Here is a 27,435-nt window from a genome sequence, read left to right as displayed (position 1 = left end):
TCCCATGTTTGTGTACATGTACAAAAGCACAGACACATGTGGTAAGAGACACATACTCAGTCACATACACAGCCTCTCAGGTAGTTATGTAAAGACTACAACAAGACAGTGAATTGGTTTTGCTAGTGGATGTTCCATACCACAGGCTATGTGGGCTGCCTCCAGACATGCAACTGTAGTGTCTTCCTCATAGATTACTGAATAATGACAAAACTGGCAATAGTTCTGACTCCTCCTGGGCCAGCTGACTTGAGATGGGATGGTGCTGGCAGCTTGACAGGGGTGAAATTAATGGGCTGTATTTCTCAGGTAACAAACTGAATTCATTAGCAAGCATTTGGAATACAGAGCCTATCACCAAGGATCTGAGTCTGGCTATGCTCCTTAGATCCTGTCACAAGACGAATGTTAAATAACAACAGCAATATAATAGTGAAAATGAGCCTCATTGGTTTGGAGTGGTTGGGATCAGGGTGCATGACTGGCACTGCAACTGTGAGATCAGTCAAAATGCAGAATGCCATGTCCTTCCTTTCTAGGCTGTGGAGAAAACAGGAAACCGCATTGCTGTCAACCTGCTCCTAACACTTGCAGCTCTGCAAGCAGACAATTACTATAACCAGATCTCATGTTTTGGGACTACAGCTGCTCCATTCACAAGATCAGCAAGGAATTTTTCCCCCCTGATGCAGAATTGGCAAGATGCATTCTAGGGGTTATCACCTTCCTCTGAAGCATCAGCTGTTGTGCAGAGTTGCAGGCAGAACAGAGGGACAAGATGGGTCAATGCTATGAGAGGGTACAGTGAATCCTGAGTGCCTAGAAGCTCTGCTGGATAAATCTTGCTCACATGCTCAGGGTCTGATGGATTGCCAGATTCGGGTTGGGACTTTCCCTTGAGGACAGCTTGGCAGAGACTGTAGTGGTTTTTCATCTTTCTCTGCAGCATGGAGCAGGGATCACCTTCCATGATCATCTGGACATATTTCACCTAATCAGTTCCCTGCCAATGCAGGTGCCTCAGGCATTGGTGGCATGTTGGTTTCTCTTGTTCACACCCTGTGGCACATAACACTTTAGCCTTCTGAGGATTGGAAAGTGGGCAAGATATGCTTCTGATTTGATCAAATAAAATCAAGTTGGAAAGATTCAGAAGCAAGTTGTCTTTTATCCCTAGTTATTTCTAACAAGAGACAGAGAGAGGGCCAGGGGTTTACCTCAGGTCACCCAGCAAGTGAGTGGCAGAGCTGGAAATGGAACCCAGCAGTCCTGACTCTGAGATGCACTAACCTTTAGAGCTGGAGAATTATTGACAGGAGGAAAGAATGTTCAGCATCAAGAAAGAAGGAGAAAGACAGGGCAGTGGGAGCAGGAGAGAGAAAAGCTGCCCCATTGCATCAGGAACAGTCAGTATGCTGGCAGTTACAGAACCAGGGAGAGGAGAGGGGACAAAAGCAGCATGGAAAAGAACAGGCACAATATTCAAGGGCAAAAGAGGGAGTGGACAAATACAGATACAGTCCTGATATGAAATGCCCCCCTTAAAACTCTGACAAGGGAGGGATGGACACCAGTTAGTGGGAATTTGGAAAACTGTGTAGCGAGTTCCAATGAGGGAGGGAATTGTAGGGCCTTCATTTCTCCCCACTCCTCTCAGGGGAAAGCTTTCTCTTCACTGAACCAGGAGGCTGGTCAGACAGTATCTATGTAAGTTAAAGATGGGGTATTACAAAGATACCAAATGAGCATGGAAGCTCATGGCAGATATAGCTCAGGCCCAGAAAGGACCAGGGAAAGAGTTCTGAGATAGGGGCGCAGATGGGAACCATGTGGATGAATGATTGGCAATGGTGGATGCCCACACTGTGGAGGTAAGAGGGATGTAGGAGCAGGAGGAGTTAGTGCAGTGGTGATTACAGAGCCAGAGAGATGCGAGGGTAGTGCAGCATGGTAAAACAGAACAGGCACAAAACTCAACAGGAAAAATGTGGAGGCCCATGAGGAGATGATACCCTTCCACATCCCATTTTCTGTGCAACCTTAATTGCCCCCCTGGTATAAATGCATTATAATACAGTGTTTAATTACATGATCAAACACTTTTTCCACAAGACCTCTGCCTTGTGCAGTGTTCAGGACAGAGAGTGCGCGTGATTAGCTAATAAAGGTGTTTTTTTAGCCTCATTATTCAGTGCGTGCCTCTTAAGAATGTAGTTTAGTTGTATACTGTGCAAATACAAATTGGAGAAAGAGTCATTTGGCAGAAGATTGACTCTTACAAGTGTGACAGGTTATTATATCCAACACCTTCTTTATCCAATTCCTTCCATGGTCATCACAGTATTGCCAACCTCAAGCATTCAAATAATGTGAAAAAAAAATCAAGACCATCTTAAAAGTCATGAAGTTTAAAAAAAAAATAGGTTTTGGGTGTGACAAGTTTCCCCCTGAGTTGTCACCTGGAACTAGGGTACCACAGACCCCCTAGCCCACCAGCCTGGGCTCCTTCTAACACTGTACTGCTGTGACAAGCTGCAGAGCCCTCCAGCCTGCACTTTCACCAGTATATACATAGGTAGAGACACACCCAGCTGCAGTTACATGCAGGCTTTCTCACCAGCCCCTGCATAGGAAGGCTACAGCCAAGGCAACTCCCAGCTCCCCAGGCATACACCCTCTCTAGAGACTAAATACAAAATTATACTGTCTTGCACTGCACAGGGAGCTATACAGTGCAAGCTCACAAAATTCACCCCCTCCCTCAGTATGAAGAGGAATATGCAACAGCCTTTTGCTCCAAGCTATGATTCCTACACACTTCACTCCAATTCACTGGTTTAAGCAAAAGCAAAAGCAAAAAAAGCCCTTTATTAACTACAAAAGATAGATTTTAAGTGATTATAAGTGATAGCAAACAGATCAAAGCAGATTACCTAGCAAATAAACAAAAACATAAACTAAGCTTAATGTATTAAATAGATTTGATATTCTCACCCTAAGAGACGATGCAAGCAGGCTGCAATTTCTTAAGAGGCAAGCTTCACTTGCTTTACAGCTTGGAATCCCCAGGTGTTTCATTCACAGGCTAAAAATCCCTTTAGCCTGGGTCCAGCACTTCCCCTAGTTCAGTCTTTGTTCATCAGGTGTTTCCAGGAGTCTTCTTGTGTGGGGAGTGAAGAACACCAGATGATGTCACTCCCTGCCTTATATAGATTTTGCATATGGTGGGAACCCTTTGTTCCCAAAGCTTGATTCCCAGACCATTCTGTGGAAAAATACTGACATCCCAAGATAGAGTCTAAAGACATATGGTCTTATCACATGTCCTTGTAGAGTCATAGCAGCTATTACTTGGAGGTTGTCTGTAGCATTCTCAGAAAGGCTACCCAGGTGGGAGATAAGCTTCTCCTAAGGTCTATTGTTTTCCCTAATGGCTCATTACCCTGAATAGGCCCTTCCCAACCAGGCACGTAGACTGAAAGCATCTTGCATGGTGGAAATTACCAAGGTGTAACTACATTTGAATACAGACACACAGTCAATATTCATAACTTCAGATACAAAAATGATACATGCATACAAATAGGATAATCATATTCAGCAAATCATAACTTCCAGTGATACCCCACATGACTATCATGCATAAAATACATTATAATTATGCCATAATATCATTGTGGAGAATATAGAGTGTGGTGTCACGTTGGGATTCTTTTTATTTGCTGTCTGGTTTCTGAGAATTGGGGTGCACAGCACATCTAGGTTTTCTCTGCAATTGTGAGGGTTAGAAACTTCCATTTTCAGGAAAATTGAAAGCTGAGATTTTCCTGTAATCAGGTTACATCAGGATCTGGGATGTTAAAATTAATACTGCAAGACTCATGGTTATTGTGAGACGTGGCAACATGGCAGTCATTCCTATCAAGGTTATGCAACTGACCAAATTCATCCTTGGAGTAACTCCTTTGGATGGGGAAGTGGCATGTAATTTAGAGTTTGTTGGAGAAAATAAATTTGCGGAGAAATATCTGTACACCTCCTTCTCGGAGTTATGCTTCTTGTCTCTCTTATATCGGTATAACTCCCCTGTCTTGGGTTGACTCATCCCTGATTTACTTCACTGGAATGAGGCCACAGTCCAGATCCCAGTGCCCTTCTTTCCTAACTGGAAGCATTGTGCCTGCCAGCAGGAGTCATATGCTTGCTGTGCTCTGGCTAATGGCAAAAAGTTAGTGAATGGCTGTGATTCTCTAAAACAGACAGAACACGGTATGTGCCATTTGCCCCCCTTTCCCCAAATATGCAACTTTGCATTCCTTCCCAACAAAAGTCTGGCTAGGCTACTAACAGGCAGAAGAACTCAAGAGAGAATGTTCTGCAATGTAATTTGGTGCAATTCCATTCATTCTGTTCACTATAATGCCCCAGTGAATGAAAGAGCCCAGGCATGAATGCTTCTTGAAAGGCATCTAACAAGGAAGCAAGGGAGGAACAAACCCCTTCAGATTAAACCAAATCATAATACCATGTTCAAAATGCTTACTATAGATGACTAAGTCTTGTAAATTGTACAGGCATATTACGGAAAGTTATAGTCATTATGATATTGACATCATAAAGCAAGAAGCACTCTGAATCTAAGAAGCAGCACACAAGATCAGCCTCATTCAAAGAATGATTGATTACTTCCAAAGAAGTAAGAAATTACACAGGATAGCTCTTTCCAGGGACTGTGCATTCTTACTCATGCTTTTAAACCCAAGACAAAGCCTCTGATAATGTTGTGAAATATTGATTTAGAAGAAGTAAAAATCACTTTAACCTGTTGCGTCAAACCCCTGTGCTACAGCCCTTTCACTCACAATACAATGTTGGCTCTTTATTTTTTGGTTCTGCCTTGTTATTTAAGATCTAACCACTGTTAGCTAAAAATGAATATTTTGGACATTCTTCACCCTTTTTAAGTTTAAGTTTCAGTGATGGTATTAAGGGGCCAAAAGTCCTGAGGAATTTACTTCAGCGAGAGTTTGGCTAGAGTAAGGATTTCAGGACTAGGCCCAAAGCTGCAGACTGTGATACCTTTACTCACGACGAATACTATTTTACTCCACATTTGTGGGAGAACCTAGAAGTACCAGACTCTGACCAATAGTGATAAGTTTCAGTCAAGCTGTCCTGAAAAGACTCAAGAAAATGGGTACCAACCTCAGGGCAGACTGTTAAGAAGAAGGGTACAAACCCCAAATTGTTTGTGAGTTCTATACTTAGATTTCACCTACCAATTATCAAGTGTGAACTCTTCAAGCATTATAACTGCCTTATTGTGGAGTCACAGATAGTCCACAGGTACTCCAAACTATCCTGCCCTGCAGATAATCTTACCTTTGTGACAGATGGTCCCTTACACCAAAGATCATAGCAATATTCAGGTTATTCCCAGGCACAAAGGATCAATCACTGGCCCAGGTCAGTTGCACCTTAGATCTCACACCAAAGTGAGATTGTAGCCAATCCTACAATAAACTATCTAAAGTTGTACTAACTAAGAATATGAAATGAGAACTGTTTACAAGGCTAAAGAATGTAAACATGTGTACACACAAATGAGTTCCAGTCTTAAGTTTCAAAAAGTAATAGAAGCTTCTATAATAAGCAAGTTCTAGATGTCCTTTAGGGCTAACCCAGGCCAAACAATGGGGATCTTTTCCTTGTGATTAATAATCCTTGCCTCTCAGAATCCAAGCAGCAAAAAGATTCAGTTCATTCTTGTTAGGGATTTTTATTCTCTTTTCCCCAGAGTTCAGGATGATGGGTGGGGAGGGAAAGGAAGAATGCAAATAACAAAATCTTTGTTCTTTGATGTTTCACAATGGCTCATTTGGTTTCAATGGGGCTTCACGGTGGGCAGGACCTTATACCGTCTGTAGGAAGCCAGCATTTTACATTAATTAATGTTTCTTTCCTGTTTGATGACTTACATAATTAAAGAAGATTACATGCAAACACTTAATATCACCTTATATCATGCTGTACAGATGTTATAAGTGAGATTAATATGTGCAGCATTCTACAAGCATTTCATCAAGTCTATACACTAAACAAATGTGTATAATTCTACTATCTATTTTATCAACACTAATACAAAGGTAATCCAGCTATGTATTTATTAGTGTTCAGTTGAGGACTAGGGGACTTTTACAAGTTGGCACCTGGTCTGCCAGCATCATAGTTTCTACCACTGGGCTTGGTGAAATCTGGAAATTCCTTATACACTTAGAATTAATTTCAGATTCAGGCAAAATGAGTGCAGACAAATGCACGAGTCTGATTTCAAAGGTGACATAAACAATGGGGCACATTATGTGTCAATATATTGGTGTGAGTGTAAACTATTGCAACTTTCACTCTGAATGGGTCGAAGGGTGAGGCTGTGGCAGTAAAAGCAACCAACAGGAGAGTGTGAGATGATAACAGAAGGTATAAGAGAAAGTAGGGGGTCGGAACCTGCTTTGTTTCAGGTTGTCTTCTATACAAAACATGCTTCAGTTTGGACAATTAAGGGAAAAATTAAATGAAAATATGTCAAGTCTTCCTGGCAGAACAAATACCCTCTGGAACAGCCATCTTGATGTGATTCACAGCACTATCCTCCACAAGCAAGAAATGGGAGAATTTAATGATGATGGACACTGAAAACAGAATCATAATATCTTCTTTACGTTAAGCTGAGGACACATACTTCACTTGGTTCTTACTTAGACCCTTCTGTTGGAAGGTATTTCGTACCTTCTTCTTCCCAACCCTTGTTCAGTCCTTGGCCTCTCGATTGGTCCAACCAACTAGAGCTGATGAAAAAGGAGGCAGAGGGGGTAATGAACTTTTCTTTCAAATATTTTTTCTGGGTCTTTTTGTCAAAATTTTGAAATATGTATAATTCCTGCTGTGCTACCAATAAGAGGACCTAGTAGTGCAAGTTATCAGGGTGGCTTTGTGAATGTGAGGTAACATTCTCAAAAATGCCTCAGTGAACGTTAATGGGATTTAGGCTCCTAAACAAATAAGTCACTTTTGAAAATGGGACTTAGGTTTTTACAAAACTTGTACACAATAAAGGCTGAATTCACTTCTCCCAAAGAATCAGAGGGCTGTATGTGATTTACTATACAGCAGACCTGAAAGGTTGTTCTATCACTCATAGGCCGTAGATCCCACCTAAATCAGCCAATTTCCCACATCTTCCAAATTACTCCAGTAATTTAGGGCAAGTGTGTAGCTTGCCCTTCACCCCGATGCAAGAGAATAAGGAGGTGTAACACACTCTCTTAGTTGCTTGTGTGGGAAATGTGCACAATGGATCATGCCACAGTGGGGAGAGCTTCCTGTGCCATGCTGCTATTCTCCATCCTGTGCAGGTGGGCAGGGACAGGGATGAGAGGACATTTGGCTTCACCCCCAAAGTACCAACTATGCAGGAGATGAGAGGGAAGTAAACTGTGGCAGTAATGGGTCTGGCACAAATTATTTCCCTCAAGGAGCAAAGGGACAAAATTGTGAGTTTCTGAATAATAATTCAGTCCCTAGTCTGCTCCTTAGTCAGCCAGCTACGTTATCCTTACTGTGAGCAGATTTCATTTTTACAATCTAGTCCTTGCTATTATTATTTCATGCAAATCTTCCATACTTTTATTGTTTGATAATAATGTCAATATTAAATGTTCATTTGTGATATTTACCTAGATCTCATTTCATTAGAATTGTGACAGTTTTCTAGAGATACTAATATTTCACTGATGTATTTTATTTTTATTTTTTAAATACACATATAATAACACTTGAAAGCTGAAAACAAACCTACCACAGATAGAAAAACATATGACTGGTGGAAAACTTTATAGAAAGACATCCAGTTGTAAGCCTTGATCCTGCAGTCAGGAGGAAAGGTTCACATGCATAAGGGTTTGCAAAATTAAATCCATAATTAATACACATCAAGGACCTGATTTTTAGAGATTTATGTCAATGGAAGCTTTGGATGTTCACAACTGCTTAAAATCAGGCTCCAATCCTACTGAAAGTGTGAAGTTTATCCAGTGTAAAGCAATTATTATGGCTACTACTTCCCCCTCAGCAGGGCCGGCTCCAGGCACCAGCATTCCAAGCAGGTGCTTGGGGTGGCAATCTGCAAGGAGTGGCAGTCCATGTGTTTTTTGTGGACCCAAACAGCGTGCCAAATTGCTGCTGCGGATGGCGGGGGCAGTCCATGTGCCGTTAGGGCAGTTCGCTCGTTCTTATGGTAGTGGCAATTCGGTGGCAGCTTCTGTTTTCAGCTGCCCGCGGCAGCAATTCGGCACGCTGCTTGGGGTGGCAAAAACAGTAGAGCTGGCCCTGCCTATCATGAAGAATCTTATAAACAGCACAGTAGTGCACAAAGGATTAGACAACCAATTCATATTATTATTGTTGTTTTTAATATTAGAACTTGGGAGTTTTGTTACAGCTTAGTGGACTCAAGCAAACATTGGGTCTATAATATAGAGCAGGTTGTAATGTTACACAAAGGCTTGGTCTACACTATGCATTTAAACCGATTTTAGCAGCATTAAACCGATTTAATGCTGTACCCGTCCACACTACGAGGCCCTTTAGATCGATATAAAGGGCTCTTGTAAATCCGGTTCTGTACTCTCCCACGAGGAGTAGGGCACTCAAATCGGTACCATTGGATTAGGGTTAGTGTGGCCGCAAATCGATGGTGTTGGCCTCTGAGCGGTATCCACAGTGCACCCTGTGACCCTCTGGACGCAATCTGCACCAGTTGCAGTTGGCCAGGTAAACAGGAAAAGCCCGCGAAATTTTTTCCATTTCCTGTTTGCCCAGTGGAGCTCTGTCGATGCGTGGCCTGCAGTCCCAAATCACAAAGCTCCAGCATGGCCATATGGAGATTGATCTGGTCGCTGTCTATGGTGGGGAAAATCTGGTCTATCAAAGCTCGTTACAGACGAACGCAATCCAAGCGTTTGAAAAAAAAACTACAGGCTACCAGTGCTGCGTGACAAGCGTAATGGGACCAGAGACTCAAATGGGCTCATGGGAAGGGGGAGGAGGTCTGAGACTTCCAGCTATCCCACATCCACAGTAGTCTCCGAATATTTGCTCTTGATGCGCTCCAATGCTGTAGGGTCAACTTGGTCCGGTGTGTTCAGGGAATAGCTAGTCATTTACTCCGCCCCCCTCCCGTTATAAAAGGGAAGAAATAGTTTCTGCTTCTTTCAGGTCACCCTTGTCTACTGAATGCTGCTGGTAGATGCATGCTGCAGCAGTGCAGGCAGTATCCGCTCCTCTCCCTCCCCGGTGGCAGACGGTTCATATGACTGTATCCTCGTCACCTCAGCCCTGAGTGCTCCTGGCTGGCCTCAGGTGAGGCTGCCGGGGGTGCTAGGTAAAATAGAAGACTCTGGTCATTCCAGTAGATGGTACGAACGGCTGGTAACCGTCTTCATCATTAGCAACGAGGGGCTGAGCTCCTCGCCCTCCCTTTCCTGTGTAAGAAAGATTGAGTGGCTACTGCTGGACTATGAAGCGTGGTGCTGGGTCTCTCACCTGCCCGCGTGTATGTTGCTGGGATGCATAGCCAGGTAGGCTGCCTCCCCTCCTATTTTATCCGCGTACGTCGATCTGTTTTTTCCTGCCATTCTTTATCTTCATGACCAATCATGGGGGTGACATGCACGGTAGCAACGAGTTGTGAGGGGGAAGCAAGGGTGGGTGTTGCAGGGCACCCCCTTATGTGAATGGCACTTGTAGCTCATCATTTCTGCACGGACATGCTTCTCTGTACAACTTGTCCCCTTTTGGCAGGATGAGTCTATTTTTAGACATCTAAGGAGCTATTGACTGGGGGATCATTCAGTTTTTCCTTTTGCCCCCCAGTCTGACTTCAGCCATGAGGCACCTCTTGTGTAGCAGGCAGACAGTACTAGAGACAGATAACATCTACTCTGATTGCCATTTATCACTGGCAGCACCCAGCTATTAGACGAGCTGTAACCGTTCTCTGCTATCATGCAAAGCACATGAATGCTTCTGTGTAGCACTGGAGTTCTCGCTCTCCGTTCCGGATCCGAGACCTATGGTGACCTGTTAATAAAAAGCTGACGGCTCCACTGGTCTGCCTGCTATGAGGCTCTGCTCGAGGGCAATCCGGGAAAGAGGGCACAAATGATGGTGCCGTTGCTTTTCCGGAGCATGGAATGCTGACGACATTTTACCCAGAACACCCCGCGATCAATGATTTTTTGCCTCTCATCGCCATCCTAGGGCTTTAACCCAAGAATTTCTAAGGGGGGGGGATGGCTGCGGGAAACATGGGCTAGTCACAGCTGCACGCTTGCTTCGCTCTAGCTGACAATGGCGCACACGCCGATCTTATGTGCTTAGTTGTGACCGCGTGCACTCGACTTTATACAATCTGTTTTATAAAACCGGTATACGTAAAATCGGAATAATCCCGTAGTGTAGACATACCCAAAGCCTTCCATATTCATTCTCTTAGCATGTGAGCAAAGGTTCGGTCTAGGGACCATATCGTGTGTTAGTTTTACTATGCAAGTTTCTGTGTAAAGGCAGTGGTCCTTGGAGAATGAGCTGTGTGAAAACAACTGGAGAGTTTGCTCTCTGCTTTGGCCTCTGGTTGGAGTCAATTCTTGCAGCACAGTTGCTTTCTGAAAACTGTCATTGGTCTTGGGCTGAGATTCCTGAAAGAAGGACTTGCTTTTTGACTACCTTTGTTCTGAGGTTGATGTAAATAAAACAAATGTAAGCAGGGTCTGAACAAGCTCTCCCTTGACACCTAGTGAGGAGCTGGGGGAAAGACTTCAGGAACAGACCATGTTTGCATAGACTTGCCTACTTTGTCTAGCTACACAATATGATGAAGTGGTTTTGCCAAAATGATCACTTTTGTCTGGTGTTGGGTACTTGAGTGCAGGGGTCATGAAATATTGTTATACTTAGCCAAAGAGTCCTAGCCAACATTTGCCCTTCCCCTCTCCAGTGTTTAAAGACAGAGCTAATTAGATTCAATTGAGAATCTTTGTTTCTATTCAGCAAGGACCAGAGCTGAATCATGGATAAGCAGGTCCAGGGGCTCTGCCTTAGACCTGGTGTCAGGACAGTGGTGAAAGGAAAGACAGTGCAGAGGCTGTACTGGAAATGAGGTTACCTGGTAAAATCATTAAGAGCTAAAATCACTTAGCAATGGAAGCTCAGAACATGGCATCGCAGAAATGGCAGTGAGTGTCCAGCAGCGGCAGCATGCAACCAGCAGCAGCAGAGAAAAGCAGTGGTGGCAGTGGTAGCAAACACCCAGTTGCAGAGGCACACAGTGACCACGGAGACATTGATTGACACCCTCCTCCCCCTCCCTGCCTTTTCTGGGGTGGGAGATGAACCCCTGAGAACACATTTCAGAACTCTGGGTCTTCGTTTACCAAGGACAGCCAGCTGTGAATGGGGTGCAGTGGAGGGATTTGTTAAAAAGACATATGTTTGTCAGATTTTCCCACCACAAGGTGGGAAATGGAGGCAAAGGACACTGCCCAATGCACTGTGGGTTCGAGTTTTTGCCTATCGTTGCATGCATTTGAACGTGGTTGTGGTGTTTTCCCAAACTAATGCTTGGTTCCCTTTCCCTTATATTAAAAGTTCTCTTTTGTTATACACAGAAACAGGGCTTGTGAGAGGGTAAGTACTGTCTCTTAGAGGTGCCCGGGTGGTGTTAAATTTTCCTAGATTACTGGGCAGAGGCTAGAGCTGGTTCTGTTTTGTATTCAGAGGAATCCTTAGATTCTGAACCCGGTCCTTATTACTGCCGACTCCACCTGGTGAAAGGGTTACACAAGTCACCCTTAGAATATACCAAGACTCCCCTAACCTGATTTCTCCTCCTCTGTGAAGCAGACCTGCAGGACTCTGCACATCTGGTACATCTTGGCAGAAGGGTGACATTGGTATCAGCATGGGACACAGGTGTCAGAAGAAGGGGCAACAATATCTTTGTTTAGTTGGATGTGCAACGTTACCAACTTGCATCAAATAAATAGGAAGTGAGTGATACAATGTATGCTTCATTTTGTCCAAATGCAATAAAATACCTAACAAGATTGTGTAGCTTAAAAATTGTGATAATAGGTTTGTGATTATGCATTGTGAGGTGTCTTGTATATGAGCTTATGCATCAATGCTGTAGATGGATCCATGGAATCTGAGGAGTCCTGCTGGAGTACAAGTGTGTTTGAAGGTCTAATCTGATCAGTACATATATTAAGAAGGTTATTGTTTTCTGGCTGAGCCACTAAGCTCTTCACTTCATTTTAATACTCTGGCTTTTATACACAGAAGCCCCGTTCACTCTGTTCATAATCCTCTGTTTATTAAATGAATATGTTACTTTAGTTGGTAGCCAGATATATTCATATCCAGAACCAATATTTAACTATCTATGTGTTCTTCCTATCTATATGTGCACAGTTTATCTATCTATTGCCCTATGTAAATTAACAGACATAGGTATAAATAAACTCATATAAAACAAGACACACAGGTCAACAGATCCAGCCTCAACAGGAAAGTATATTTTATTCCCACCAGAGGGCGCTAAACACTGAAAAAACAGAACTTTTCAATATGAGACCAAACAGAGACAGATTAATCTTTTCACTAGGGGATGGAAAGTGAGTTCAGTAAAAAGAAGAGTTCAGTAAAAAGGGGCAGCCTCTGACCTTTATGTGATTAAATAGGCTTTGCTCATCAGAGCTTTGTAGACAGAATTTGGTGACTGACTAGGGCCTTATCTTGCACCCAGTGAAATCAATTGTTGCTTTGCTATTAGCTTCAATGAGAGCCCAGGCAGATTTCTAGTGTTGTATGAATACAGCCATCTAAATAACCCTCCAGAACCTGATTCTAATCATGCTTGAACTGGTGTTAATTAAGAATAGTTCACCTGATGTTAATGGAATTACATCAGTGTGAAAGTGGTGTGAGAACAGAATCAGGCCCCATAGGTTGGTAATAAATGATGAATATAAAAGAAACTAAATCCAGATTTTTCCCCATAAATGGACCTTTCCCTACCAGCGTGGGGGAGATGGAACCCATCCACTTTCCACTCCATGGGAAATCTATAGGAAGGTGAATTACCTGGTGTGCCTTAGGGCTTCTTTTGTTTCTGTGGAACTTCCCCTTTTCAGGAGGTTCTGGGGGAAGCTGTACACTGAGGACAGTCTTACACACTCCTTTACAGCTCGACTCCAGTGAAACTGCAATATCAGAGAGCACAACAGGGGCCTTCATCCAGAAGCACAAGGCATGTGTACAGATTCCCTTGGTCTCTGGTGGATCTTCCATGATGTCTGTGGGTTTCAAGAAAATCATGAATTGGGGTCTGAACCCCCTGTTTTTTTTACTGGGGCCAATCCCTCACAAAGATATAATTCACAACAAGATCTACATAGCCAGCATCATGTAATTTTCTCCCCCTGTGGGACAGTGCATTTTGGGACTCTGCTTTCACTTAGACTGGTTACAGTGTAAATCCGGAGTAATTTAGGCAGAGAAGAATTTGGCCCATAAACTGAAAAACCATCAGTTACTTTACAAAAATCTCATTTTTTTCTTTTTACACAATTTGTTTTTCAACCCAGAGCCAAGATCAAAAACTGTTAATAACTGATCAACTGAAAAGCACTGACTTTGAAAAAAATACAGGGGATACTTATGTGCCTATAACTAGTGGGAGTTATTTCCTTCAAAAGGTATTTACATTTAACATCTCTTTAAACAGGAAATCTTCAATGTACTATTTCCTGTAGCTTACAAAAGGACTATATACTGTGGTATCTAAATTTAAGCATCTTTCTTCCGAAATGTAGCATATTATACACAAATATATCTCATCAACACATATGTTACCATATAATCCCAGTCAGAATTAGTGTTTAAATATCTCTCCAGGTACTGTATATATTCGAAAGAACCGACAGGCTCATTAGGATCTCAAACTGGGTAAAACGTGGGTATCTTTAATTTTTTTGGTGGGAGCACATTCATGATGTTGGAGTAGGAAACAGTATTAGTTTTAGGAGCGCAGTTTCTGAGCAGTAGAACCTCAGAGCAATAGGACTGTGGATGGTTTAGCTATCTGGGGAGCAAGGGGAAAAATAGCAAGCAGGAGATGAGACTAACAGGGAAATTAGCTACTCTCCAGTTGCTATTAGTTCTATTTCAATTCTTGTGATTACATTTTCTAAAGTATGTACAGATGGAGCTTTGCAGCTCAGATTTGCACACAGTGCCTGCTTTGAAAATTCAGTCACTCTGAAGTTGACTGAGAAGGTATGATTAAGAGAAACATTGTTTCCAGGCCCCTTGGAGGAATGCAGCTGGTAGAATGATTAATTATCTGTCAAAGCTATGTTGTTTAAACAATACAAGGTTATCTAAGATTCTGAGCGCACACAATACCTGGGATCCTAATTGCATATGGTACTTGAGAAGTACAGAATGCATGAGATCTTGAGTTAGACACCCATACTCTCCTGTACAAGGCATAGGAATTGCCCAGTATAGGAATTGCATCCAGAAAAGCCAGCATGCTGAGCAGGGGGCTGCCCAAGCTAGCCAATAGGAAAGGCCAAGGAGAAGGGTGTGGCCTAAACCCCCTTCCTCCTAGGGCCTTAAGTGCCTAATTCTAGGCCTGGAGGGAAGCACCTCCCTTTGCTCAGGATTCACAGCCACACACTCTTTAAGTTAGGCAGCTAAGCCTTTTCTTGCAAAAATCCAAGAGGGAGAAAGTGTTGGTGATGGTTGACCTGTATAACTTTTCAACAGCACCTAAGCAGCTTAGATCCTAACTCTATGCTTTCAAAATCCCCCTAGCACCTATCTGCATCTCTAGTCACTTAAATAAGAATTTAGGCACTTTTAAAAATTTTCCCCATAGAGAATAAGAGTCTAGAAGTTCTAACACTTATCAGAATTACTCCTTTAGCTTACATAGCTGAGGCCTATCTGTGGTAGTGAGAGTCCCAGGTTCAGTCCCTGACGATGTGTGATACTAGTGGTCATTTTCTACTTATTTCCTTTTTAAAATATAAATACTTATATAAAGCAAATATATCAGCTAAAAATGTTTCAGTTAAATCCCACCAATTTCAAAGAATAAAGGGCTACAGCCTCTTTTAAGAGACTGGGGAGCGCAGGGATTTCTTCATAATAACTGGGGGAGTGAATCATGCCTACTGAGGGGCTGGAGGATGCTCCATCCTCCCCACATACTGGTCTGTGGAACTGCCTGGCTATGGACAGATGGGCAGGGAATGTCATTGTAAGGGATGGTACAGCATGCACGCTTTCTGGTGCTCTGAGACATACTCTTGGATGGTACAGCTCTCTGCCTCCAGCATGGGTCACTGTGTAATTTACACGATCTGGCCCCATCCCTCAATAAACCATAAACAAGTTCAATTACAAAGGTTTATTCTTGGAATTCCAGATACCCTGTTTAGAGCTGTATAATAACATGTGGATATAATACAGAACAACTTGTAGCACATGTTGGGTGGAGCAGGGAGGAGACAGCAGATAATTAGAAGACCAGCAACCTAGTTGTAACCACCAGTATTCTTGCCATCCCTTGCTCTTGTTGAATCTTAGCATTATAATTGTGTCCCCTGTGTACATAAAACATGTCCGCTGTATTTGAAACTGTGAGTAAATTAAAGGCTTAAAGAAACTGTATCTTTTTAAAGAAAATATTTTGAGTCAGTGAATTGTAAGCAGTAACATGCAGTTTAATTGCCTTCCTCAACTCGCCACGAGCGAGCAAAGTACTTAGGCAACTTTAAGCGCATGAATAGGCCCGTCAGGGGAACTACACGTTCTTAAAGTTGGGCACATACTTATATGCTTTACTGAATCAGGTCCATAGTTCTTACTACATGAAGAGGTGTCCCCCTGAACTTAACACTATGTTAATTAATTATTAATTATGATTTGTATTGTGCTAGTCCCATGAGGCCCCAATCAGGGCCCAGTTGTGTCAGGCAGCATATAAGCTTAAAATAAAAGACAGCCCCTGTTGCAATGAGCTTACAGTCTAAGTCAGAGGTTGGCAAAGTATGGCCCGGGGGTCACATCTGACGTTTTAATCCGGCCCTTGAGCTCCTGTTGGGAAGTGGGGTCCAGGGCGTGCCCCACTCTGGCGCTCCAGCCGGGGAGTGGCGTAGGGGTCTTTCTCCACTCCACATGGCTCCTGGAAGCAGCAGCACATCTCCCCTCCAGCTCCTATGCATAGCCAGGGAGCCAGGGAGCTCTGCATGCTGCCCCCACTCCAAGCGCCACCCCCGTGGCTCCCATTGGCCGGGAACCTCAGCCAATGGGAGATGCAGGGGTACCTGCAGATAGGGCAGCCCGCAGATCCTCCTGCTGTGCCTCCATGTAGGAACTGGGGGGAGACATGCCATTGTTTTTTGGAGCTGCTTGAGGTAAGCGCCACCTGGAGCCTGCCACCCTGACTCCCTCCCATGCCCCAAACCCCTGCCCCAGCCTGGATCCCCCTCCTGCCCTCCGAGCCCCTCCATCCCAGCCTGAAGCACCCTCCTGCACTCCCAACCTGTCATCCATAGCCCCACCCCAGAGCCCGCACCCCCAGCCAGATCCCTCCTGCACCCCAACCCTCAATTTCGTGAGCATTCATTGCTCACCATACAATTTCCATTCCTAGATGTGGACCTCGGGCCAAAAAGTTTGCCCACTCCTGGTCTAAGTAGTATGCTCATTAGCATTTCTAATTTTGAACTCTTATTTGTATGGCATCCTTCACTGGAAGCTGTAAACAAATGTCTACATGGTGCAGTAAAGCACATTAGAAGGGTGTGATTTGTAGAGTGTGCTGATGTGCTGTGAGCTAACTGACCCTGCTGGCATGAATTGAACTGACATGAACCGGGTACCTTTTAGTTCACACCAGCAAGCTCTATGCAGGGCAGTTAGAGCACTCTACAGATCACACTCCCTTATGCACTTCACCATGCTGTATAAACAAGACCGAAGTTCAGCCATACTATGACCTCCATTTTTAATTAGAACAGTATGACCCACAGTAGAGATTAAATAAGGGAAGAAGGGAGAAAAATGAAGAGATCTGAGCAAGCGAAGGAAGAGCATAGATTTTTTTAGATCAGATTTAAAAAGGGATGGATTCACTGAGGCTGAAAATATAGGAAGGCTGTTCCAGAAAACAGAAGTGCAGAGAAAATATACAGAGACACAAAAGAGAAGGGTAATGTTAGGTGGGTGGGAGAGAGACATGAATAACAAGAGATTGGAGTCAATTTTCAAATGCACCTCAATGACTTAGGAGCCTAAGTCCCATTTTCATAAATGACTTAGGCTATGTCTACGCTACCACTTATGTTGGTATAACTTATGTCACTCAGGGGTGTGAATAAGCCACCTTCGAGTGACCTAAGTTACACAAATCTAAATGCTGGTATGGACAATGCTATATAGACACTCTTTGGGGGTGAATTAATGAAGATGATAGGAGAGCATGGGTGCAGCTGTGCCACTGTAAGCTCTCTAGTGTAGTCATAGCCTTAAGCACTTAGGGCCAATTTTCACAGGTATTTAGATGCCTAAAGATGCAGATAGGCAACTTCCTGGATTTCCAAAGCATCTAAGCTGGTTAGGCACTTCACTCCCATTGAAATCAATATAGGTTAAATTTCCGAAGGACTTCAAGAATAAGCAAGCAATTTTGACCTGAATCCTGAAATGAACTGGGCAGTAATGAAATCTGAGGATGGGGGTGGGGGAAGGGAAATGTGATCTTGCTTCTTATTATACCAGGGGTCGGCAACCTTTCAGAAGTGGTGTGCCAAGTCTTCATTTATTCACTTTAATTTAAGGTTTCACATGCCAGTAATACATTTTAACGTTTTTAGAAGTCTATAAGTCTATAATCTATAACTAAACTATTGTTATATGTAAAGTAAATAAGGTTTTTAAAATGTTTAAGAAGATTCATTTAAATTAAATTAAAATGCAGAGCCTTCTGGACCAGCGGCCAGCACCCGGGCAGTGTGAGTGCCACTGAAAATCAGCTCGTGTGCCGCCTTTAGCACGTGTGCCATAGTTTACCTACCCCCCCTAGACCAGTGGCTCTCAAACTTTTCAGACTTTACCCTTTCAGGAGTCTGATTTGTCTTGCATACCCCCAAGTTTCACCTCACTTAAAAACTATTTACTTACAAAATCAGACATAAAAATAAAAAAGTGTCACTGCACATTATTACAGAAAAATTGCTTACTTTCTCTTTTTTACCATGTAATTATAAAATAAATCAATTGGAATATAAATATTGTACTTACATTTCAGTGTATAGTATATGGAGTAGTATAAACAAGTCACTGTATGAAATTTTAGTTTGTACTGGCTTTGCTAGTGTTTTTTTTGTAGCCTGTTGTAAAACTAGATAATTATCTAGATGAGTGGATGTAACCTCTGGAAAACCACTGAGTACCCCCAGGGGTACACATATCCCTGGTTGAGAACTACTGATCTAGACCAAGCAGAGCTAGTAGGAATGATGGAGAAGTGATTCCCCCTGAAAGAAATAGTGGTCTGACAGTAGGAGGAGCTTTTTGGTTTTGCTTATAAAGGCATAACAAGATGTAATGGCTGGAAGTTGAAGTTAGATAAATTCAACCTTGAAATAAATTGCAATAGCAGTGAGGGTGACTACACCTTGGAGCAGCTTACCAGGGGAGGGTGTGGACCCACCATTGCTGGGAGGGTTTATGATGAAAGTCAATATCCTCCTAAAAGATGTGCTTAACTACAGTTTCTGGGAGAAATTCTATAGCTTGTGTGTGCAAAAGGTCCAGGCTGGATGGTTGTGGCCTTGGGGGAGTCTGTGCACCTGTGAATCTATAATTCCCTCCTCTCATGGGTCATGGGGAGAACAAGATTGCCTGCATTGCCCTCAACATGTACATAACACTTGCAGCTCTGCATTAAGACAATGACTGTAATAAATCTCATGCTCCAGGGCTTCAACTATTCACATGCAATGGTTAGGAAGGAATTTTTTTCTCTGATGCACAATTAACTAGATGTTTTCCTGGGAATGGGATGATTTGCCTTTTTCTGAAGTATCAGGGCTGGCCACACTTGGAGACAGGGACACCGAACAGGGTGGGCTAGTGCTCTGAGGTGGTCAGGGCCAGCTTTAGGAAGTGCGGGGCCCAATTCAGACAGTTTCGACGGGGCCCTTGCCGGGATGACTTAAAAAAAAAAACACATGTAAAAAAACACGTGGGGCTTGTATTCACCAGGCGGTGCTCTGAGTCTTTGTTAACACTTAGGCGCAGGGCCTGATTTGAGGGAATTGGTGGAATAGGCCTAAAGCCAGCCCTGGAGATGGTACAGAAAATCCTCTCTCTCAGTGCTTGACTGGTCAAATACTCAGAGTCTAACTGGTCATCAGATTTGGGGGTGGGAAGAAATATTCTCTCAGGTCAGACTGTCAGGGATCTTGGTGGGGTTTTACCTTCCTATGCATGAAATGTGGATCGCTTGCTAGGTTCTCGGATCATCAGGGCATATCTCTCCTAATCAGTTCCCTGCCATTACAGGGACCTTCAGGATTGGTGTCCTCTTGATCTCTCCTGTTCTCTGCCTGTGTCACACAATGGTTTAGACTCCTGAGGACTGAAATACTTTGGTCTGACCCAAATTATTGGGCTTAGTATATAAGGGTAACTGTGTGAAATTTAATGGCCTATGATATACAGAAAGTCAGACTAAATGACCTAATGGCCCCTTCTGGCCTCAAATGCTATGAAAATATGAATGGAAGGATGAGAGTGAATGGGGAAAAAAAGTCTGAGATTATTTGTGACTGTTACAAAATGGCTAATTAAATAAATTGAGATGCCTGCTTGGAATGGAGTGGTCTAGTAAAATTGTTTTAAGAGGGGGATGCCAAGAAGCTTCTCTATAACTCAGTAACTCTGAAAGTTAGGTGCAGTTGGGAGGTATTTATAAGATACACACAGTTTTATTTATGTATTTATTATATGTCTCATAGACTACAATCGAGTACATAATGAAATGTCAAAACATAATACTAGCAACCTCAAACAAAGCCTAGAGCAGATAAAGAAGAAAGACTTCATGAACATCAGACTTCATTAGCTCTATTTTGCTTCAAAAAGGGAAAGGAAGGGAAATATTTCTTTACATTTTGGCTAAAAAATTCTTCCATTAATCCATTTTAAATGTTTCAGCAAATTACATGAAACCATCAATGATCCATAAATTTACTGCATTTGAAGTAATCACAAAGTCAATTTTTTACTTTACCCATTCAGTTCTACTTATGCACATTCACTGGACCATTCACTGGAACACTCTAAAGTCAATGTGGACAACATCAAAAAGAATAATTAATTTTTAGGAGGGGAACTGTGGGATGTATTATCAGGTGGAATGCATTCTGTTTGATTGCAATACAAATCTTTTTTAGAGCCAGTTGTGATAGTTCCTATATAATCTTTACTGTAGGTGCTGCATTAGATAAAGGTATTGTATAATACAGGGGTAAGCAACCTATTGCACACATGCCAAAGGCTGCACGCGAGCTGATTTTCAGTGGCACTCACACTGTCCGGGTCCTGGGTACCAGTCCAGGGGGCTCTGCATTTTAATTTAATTTTAAATGAAGCTTCTTAAACATTTTAAAAACCTTATTTACTTTACATACAACAATAGTGCATCTGACGAAGCGGGTATTCACCCATGAAAGCTCATGCTCCAATATGTCTGTTAGTCTATAAGGTGCTACAGGACTCTTTGCTGCTTTTACAGATCCAGACTAACATGGTTACCCCTCTGATACTTAACAATATTTTAGTTATATATTATAGACTTATAGAAAGAGACCTTCTAAAAACATTACAATGTATTACCGGCATGTGAAACCTTAACTCAGAATGAATAAATGAAGACATGACACACCACGTCTGAAAGGTTGCTGACCCCTGGCTTAGTCCTTTATTAGCTTCTAAACTCCACGTTAGTCCATTTGCAAGATCACCTGGTGCGGGAAGTATCTGGCATAAAAGAAACAGCCCAAATACCATATATACATTACTCAGAGGCATGACAGTCATGCAGGTTATAGGGTTTCCTGTCTGGTTGTCTGCTCCTCCTTAATAGGTGCAGCCAAGAATAATAAATGTTTAATCCTAAACATATTTCACATGCTTAATCCTACAATAGTGTTCATTCTCCCTAAGGGGAAATTAACTCTAAGGGACTAAACCAAACTGTAACAGCTAGTGTATGATGCCAACTTTTGGGCAGCACTATGGTATGACAGAGAAAAACAGAAAGATCTGTATTTATCTGTTCTGTTCTCTGATTGCAAGGCCCCCACATTCCCCTGCTCAGCCAAGAACGCCAATCTTGAATACTTGTCTAGTTCTCCTATCAGTATTTCTGAACTTTCTTCCACGCTGGGCTTTACACATAGCACAAACTCAAACTGAAAGGGCTCTCCTCTCAAGATCCCTTTTTGGAGTCTTTCAAAGGAGAATCACCTGAAGTGGTCCCGCTACTTCTCTTTCACTGGCTAATTTGGTTTCGCTTTGAGCAGTTGTAGTGAACACGGATCTATTTCGATACCTCTGCACCACTCCATGCACCTTTTTTCCTTTTCTAGGTACTAACATTTCAGGGCACGTTTTCTCTGCTAACATGAAGCTCGACACGGAGATTTTGGTCCAAGAAAAAAGCCAGCAGTTTTCTGTCGCTACACTGGCTTCTTGGGCAAGGAAGGGCATCCCGGCTCCATCACCAGCAGCGCGCAACATTGCGGGCACATCCTGGAACAGGCGCCGCTGCTTACCCTCCCGCTTCAGCTGGAGCTGCGAGAACTGCGCATGCAGCCTCCTGCCCGGTAACCCAAGCCCAGCCCCGGCGCAGCCCCTGACTCAGCCCGCGCCCCCTCCCAGCTGACACAGTAACCCGAAACCCGGGGCGGGCGCGGAGTTCCGGCGTCCTCCGGGAGCAGCGGCAGCTGGCGAAGGGAGGGGTCAGGGCGGAGTGGAAGGGGCGCGGGGTGCTCCCGCCTGGCTCCAGCACTTGGGCGGCTGGGTCTCAGTCTAGCGCAGGGCCCGGTGAGCGGAGCAGCCATGAACAGGCTGGGGCGGAAGGACAACGAGACCCTCATAGAGATGTCGCTGGCCACGGATGGTAGGTGCCCGCAGCCGCGGGGTGGGCGCTGCTGTTTGTTCTGGCATGTGGCGTCGGGCTCGGGCTGGGGCTAGGGCTGGGGCTGGCTGCCGCCCGCTGGCCGTCCCACCTAGGGGGACCGGATCGCTCCCTCTCCGGGCTGCGGCCTAGGAGCCTCCCTGGGCTGGCGGAGAGCCTGGCCAGGGACCTGACGGTGCCGCCGGCGGGCGTGGGAGGAGGCTGGAGCTGGGGCGGTCAGGGGGAGCCCTGGCTGCCCTGCCGGGTGCTTGTGCCGACACTGGGGGCCGACAGCAGCGGGGGATCCGCAGAAATATCGGCATAGGCGGGGGCGGGGGGCGGGGTAATAGGCACCTATATAAGAAAAGGCTCCGAATATTGCAACGGGCCCGATAAAATCAGGAGTAGGACATCTCGTCACCCTAATTCCTCCAGGCCTGGGCAGAGAGGTTCCCAGGGATGGGAATAAGGCGTTGGCGGGGGTGCTCTAGGCAGTTTAGGGGCTGCTGGAAGGCCCATTCCTCCAGCCTAGGGAGCCGTCTCCTTTTCCCTTATGCTGGAGCCTTCTCCACATCCTTCCCTTCTTCAGAGGTGGGAGACTGCACCTTGCCCGTCCTGTTTGTAGCACACTCAATGCTTTAGGCACGACAAATCCTGCATCTGGGCAGGGGGTTAGACTAGATGACCCTTGCAGTGCCTTCTAACACTATGGTTCAGTAGACCCAGGGTATACAGCTCTTTGTACTGGTGCAGAAGTGTACCTGGGGCAGCCGCTTGCTGCTTCCCTCTCTCTGTGCTTTGCCCTGCTTTCTATAGACTGTGTCCTGCCAATGAGTGGACTCCCAGAGAAGCCCTCTGACTTGAACAATAATGGGACTGTGGGTTAGTGGGGACAGTCTTAGTCTGTAACAGTGGTTTTCAACCTCTTTTAATTTGCAGACCCCTACAAATTTCAAATAGTGATGTAGACCCCTTGGGAAATCTTAGACATGGTCCACAGCCCCTTGGGGTCCATGGACCACAGGTTGAAAACTACTGTTTTATGGTAATGACCAAGATCCCTTTAGGCATAATATGCAGACCCCAGTTTGAAAACCACTAGTCTGTAATGATTTGCGATCCTGAAGCTGATATTTCCAGGTGCCTGGAGTATGTATGTGTACACTCCCCCCTTTTTATTAAAACAAATAAACCTCTGGAGGAATATTTATATTTTAAATAAAACTCCTTTGATTTTTTTTGTAATACCTTCTGAACAGCTTGAAAAAGGAGGCTTTTGCCATATTGCATTGGCCACAATTTTTTTTCTCTCTTTGAATGCAGTTGAAATTAACATGGATGCCATTGTTTAACAGCATAACTTTCTTATTGCTTAGAACAGTGATCTGCTTCTACTCTTAGTCAAGATAATAGAAAATATCCACTGACTTTAGTAGGTGCAGGATGAGATCCATTGTTTGTGCCTCAGTATTCCAGATTAATATGAGAGGAATTCTGGAACCAGAGTTTGTTAGTTTCATGTTGCTTCAGAGTGCATAAACATTCCCAAAACAGGACTAAAAACAAACCAACAGCACCAAAACACCTATTGAGAGTCTAGTGGATTTTCCCCATCAGATTCAAAGTATTGAAATCAATCAAATTTTGGCCCTCAAGGCAAGCATTTGACAGCGTTGCTTTTAAGGAGTTTGATAGTGAGCAGTATCAAATGGAAAATTATCTACCAGGAGCTATTTGCAGTGACAGCTTTTCTGGGTACATAGTTCAGATATCACTAGTGAGTTTGTGTGTTCTGAAGCTCATGCCCACTGAATATTTGCCCATATTCACATTTGATGGTACTGGAAGGAGTGGGGATATTTGAGCCTGCTCATCAGCAGAACCTTATCAGAGCCATGTGCAGAGTTCTGCCTGACTTGTTTTTCCCTCACTTTACCTAAGCACTGAAATTCATAAGTTGTGCCTAAAACTGACCTGCTAAAGAACCTTATAACATATTCCAACTAGTTTTTCTGTAGTAGTCTGAGATGAAGTTTTCCTCATGAGTAAAAGGAAAGATTAATATTTACAAAGTACACATTGTTTTGGGAATAATCTTATTGCATTCATTTTTACCTGTATGTCTCCTTTATGTTTTTTTATTAGTCATAAACAGATAATGTAAGGAGAAGCTAGTTTTCCTGCTAGTTTTAAGTTTTGACAATCATATAAAGAATGACATAGCAAATGTTACAAATGAGAAACTGTTATATACATATTTTAGAAACTTTTTTTGGCAAAATTGATTTGGATTATGGTGATTCCTTTCATTGCTTTATTTTTTCACACATTTGCAAAGCAACTTGTAACCATCAGATTCCTAGACGATTTTCTAGGGTTGGGTTTTAGTGTTTCTTAAAGTGTTAACATATAGTTAATATAAATGACTTCTTATTTTTTTTAAACGTATGCATAATCATCTAGCACCACTGTATCAGAGCTGGCAATGTTTGAGGTCATGATGTCTCCAAAAGTATTTTCTTTAGCCACTGAAAAGTACAGTTCTTGCCTCAAGTATTGGTCTTATTATAGCTTCTTTTGGGTTGGTGACATTCAGGATGTACTTGTCCAGTACTAAATGTCAAGTTATTAATCAATAGCCACAGCTGCTCACCAGTGAGGAAATTACGTAAGGAGTCTGTACTTTCATTATGGTTGTTATCTGAGTAAATGCTGTGACATTAGAAACACTGCAATATATAAAGATGAGTAGCAAAACTGAAATCACAGATGAAGGCCTGGAAGATTCCACCCATTTGTCTTTAGATTAGAAATGTAGGTCTTGGATCCCCTGGAACTCTGGATAACTGGAAAACTAGTAGGACTATAACATCACAAATTAGGAAACTGAAAACTGAGGTCATATCAATATTCAAAAATTGCACCATTTTCACTTCAAAATGTGTTTAAAAACCAGTTGAGTTAAATAAGTGCAAAACCTGGTGTGGACGCTTAATTCAATTTAAACCTGGTTTGTATTATTTTATTATAAGTAATTGAGTTAAACCAAATTAATTTAAACCTGGTTTGTAGCAAATTTAGGGTTTTGCACCAGTTTAACTAAATTAAACCTTAGTTGAGCCTCTGTAATTTTGAATATATGCAAGCCTGAGAGGGGAAAAGATTTTTGGCTTGACTCTTTGATTGTCTGAGAACAAAGACAAGGCCTTTATTAAAAAAAAAATCAACACACTCACCTCTCTGATAAAACCTGTAAATGTTGACAGTTTAAGATCTCCAATGACTTTTCAAGTAAGTTTAACCACACTCTTAGTACTTCTGAGGGAATAGTTAAGCAAAACCACTTGCCCACTCTTTCAAACAACCAACCAACAAAGAACAAAACACACAGAGACCTTTTCAAGCCTTCTTCATAAAGAAGCAAACAGGGAATAAGATCAGTTTTGATTTTTTTTTTCCAGATCATGTAAATTGTCCTTCCACTTCAGAACACTGAATGATTAATGTTTTCTCTAGGTGTGCTGCAATACAGATCTTGAGCTATATGCACTAATTTAAAGTGTAAGGGAACAGAAGCCATCCAAGCTGTATTAAAGATTATGGAAAGTGGGTATGAGTTGATTGGGGCAACAGCTGTGCAGAATAGGCTCTACAGTAAAGACTACTTCTCGGCTCCTCAGAGCTAAGACCAAAATATATTTTTACAATGGCTAGCACAAAAGGACCCTGATTCTTGACTGGATTCTGGAGATGCTATTCTAATACAATTACTCATGATAATAGCTTCCCACCGAGCATGTAGAAGCTTTTCCATGCTATAGGTATTCAGATACTACAGTGATGAGTGACAGTATAAAACCCCTCAACTATATGCCCTGTATGCAAAAGTCTGTCGGTCAGAAGGGCAAAGCAAAGTGAGCAACTGGAGCATATTTTCCTCCAAGGCTGGTTCATATTTGTATAGGAGTTAATGTGACTTTGCACTTGTTGTACAACTGCAGTCCCTTCAGGCTCTTGAGTAGTGGGACAGCAATGATAGTATAAGGGGAGGAAAGCCACAGGTCCACCTGGAGCTGAAGCTTCCTATCTTTGGATTTGAAAGTCCCCCTCAAAGGAGAACGTTTGGAATGTAACACTTCAAGGAAACTGAGAGTTTCCTAGACTTCCTTGCCTCGCTCCTATGGTTTTACCACAAAAAAAAAAAAAGGGTAATGGTCTCGTATCTTCATGGGTGTGATATGAAGTTTTTTACTGAAGAATTTTATTTTTTACTATTCTGGTAAATTTAAAGGCATGTCAGACATTACTTGGGAAATCTGAAACTAATAATAAAAGGTGGGAGACACTGGGCTTTGGCTAGGAATATTTCTCTGCTATTAGCTAGTTTTCTCCTTTGTTTTTTACATGAAAAATTAATGAGAAAGGTAGCATTGTTGTGGAGGATAGCCCAAGGCTCTGGACCATCAGAAAGGTGGTATACACTTCAGTGCCATGTTGCAGAATGTAGTGCTTTCCATCAGTAGTTTTTTGTATTTTGAAAAAAGAACTTGCATAAACCATATATATACAGTTTGAACTCAGAATAATTAATGCAACACTAAGAATTTCATACAGTAATAACCTAAATTCCAGGACACTTATTTATATTGCTTCTTATCTTATTTGTCTTGTCATATCTGAGAAAGAAAAGTAACAAAATGACAGCAGGCGCTAATGTTTTCTCTGAGGGTATGGCTACACTTACATTTTTGCAGCGCTGGTAGTTACAGCTGTGGTCGTACAGCTGTGTAGGGCCAGCGCTGCAGTGTGTCCACTGGGCAGCTATCCCACAGAGCACCTCGTCCCATTTTGGCGCTGTGGGTTGTGGGAAGGGGACGGAAGGGTGCGGGTCATTCTGCTTCCTGTTCCAACGACCCGTGGTGCATCGCTTCCCTTTTCAGCAAGAGAGAGATACGATGACCAGCAAAGAGGCGAAAAGGTTATGCTGGGATACTCCTATACCTGGGGGCCATTAACACGAGTGCTGGGGAGTGTCCACACTGATGAGCAGAACGCTGCATCACCAGCGCTGGTTCGCTACATCCTAGCGCATACGCAGGATACAGGCCGCGTGCAGA

General features: G+C 43.1%; 1 protein-coding gene and 1 long non-coding RNA gene across 7 annotated transcripts in view; both read left to right on the top strand.

Moving 5' to 3' along the window:
* Nucleotides 1-27,435, top strand: part of LOC142046759 (uncharacterized) — a 347,351-nt gene that overhangs the window by 44,422 nt on the left and 275,494 nt on the right. The gene's annotated exons all lie outside the window — the stretch shown is intronic.
* ANO5 (anoctamin 5) overlaps nt 22,003-27,435 on the top strand; it is a 107,550-nt gene continuing 102,117 nt past the window's right edge. For 3 of the 6 annotated variants that reach the window (XM_032775264.2, XM_032775265.2, XM_032775263.2), the window contains exon 1: nt 22,015-22,321. In XM_032775264.2, the coding sequence (XP_032631155.1) occupies nt 22,261-22,321 (61 nt within the window). In that variant the 5' untranslated portion in view covers nt 22,015-22,260. Of the gene's footprint in view, nt 22,322-27,435 lie in introns of all 6 variants that reach the window. The other 3 variants (XM_032775266.2, XM_032775262.2, XM_032775268.2) reach the window with 2 other exon arrangements.

The sequence above is a fragment of the Chelonoidis abingdonii genome, chromosome 4 (assembly GCF_003597395.2).
Source record: "Chelonoidis abingdonii isolate Lonesome George chromosome 4, CheloAbing_2.0, whole genome shotgun sequence".
Taxonomy (NCBI): Eukaryota; Metazoa; Chordata; order Testudines; family Testudinidae; genus Chelonoidis; species Chelonoidis abingdonii.
This window is presented reverse-complemented; position numbering and strand designations above follow the sequence as displayed.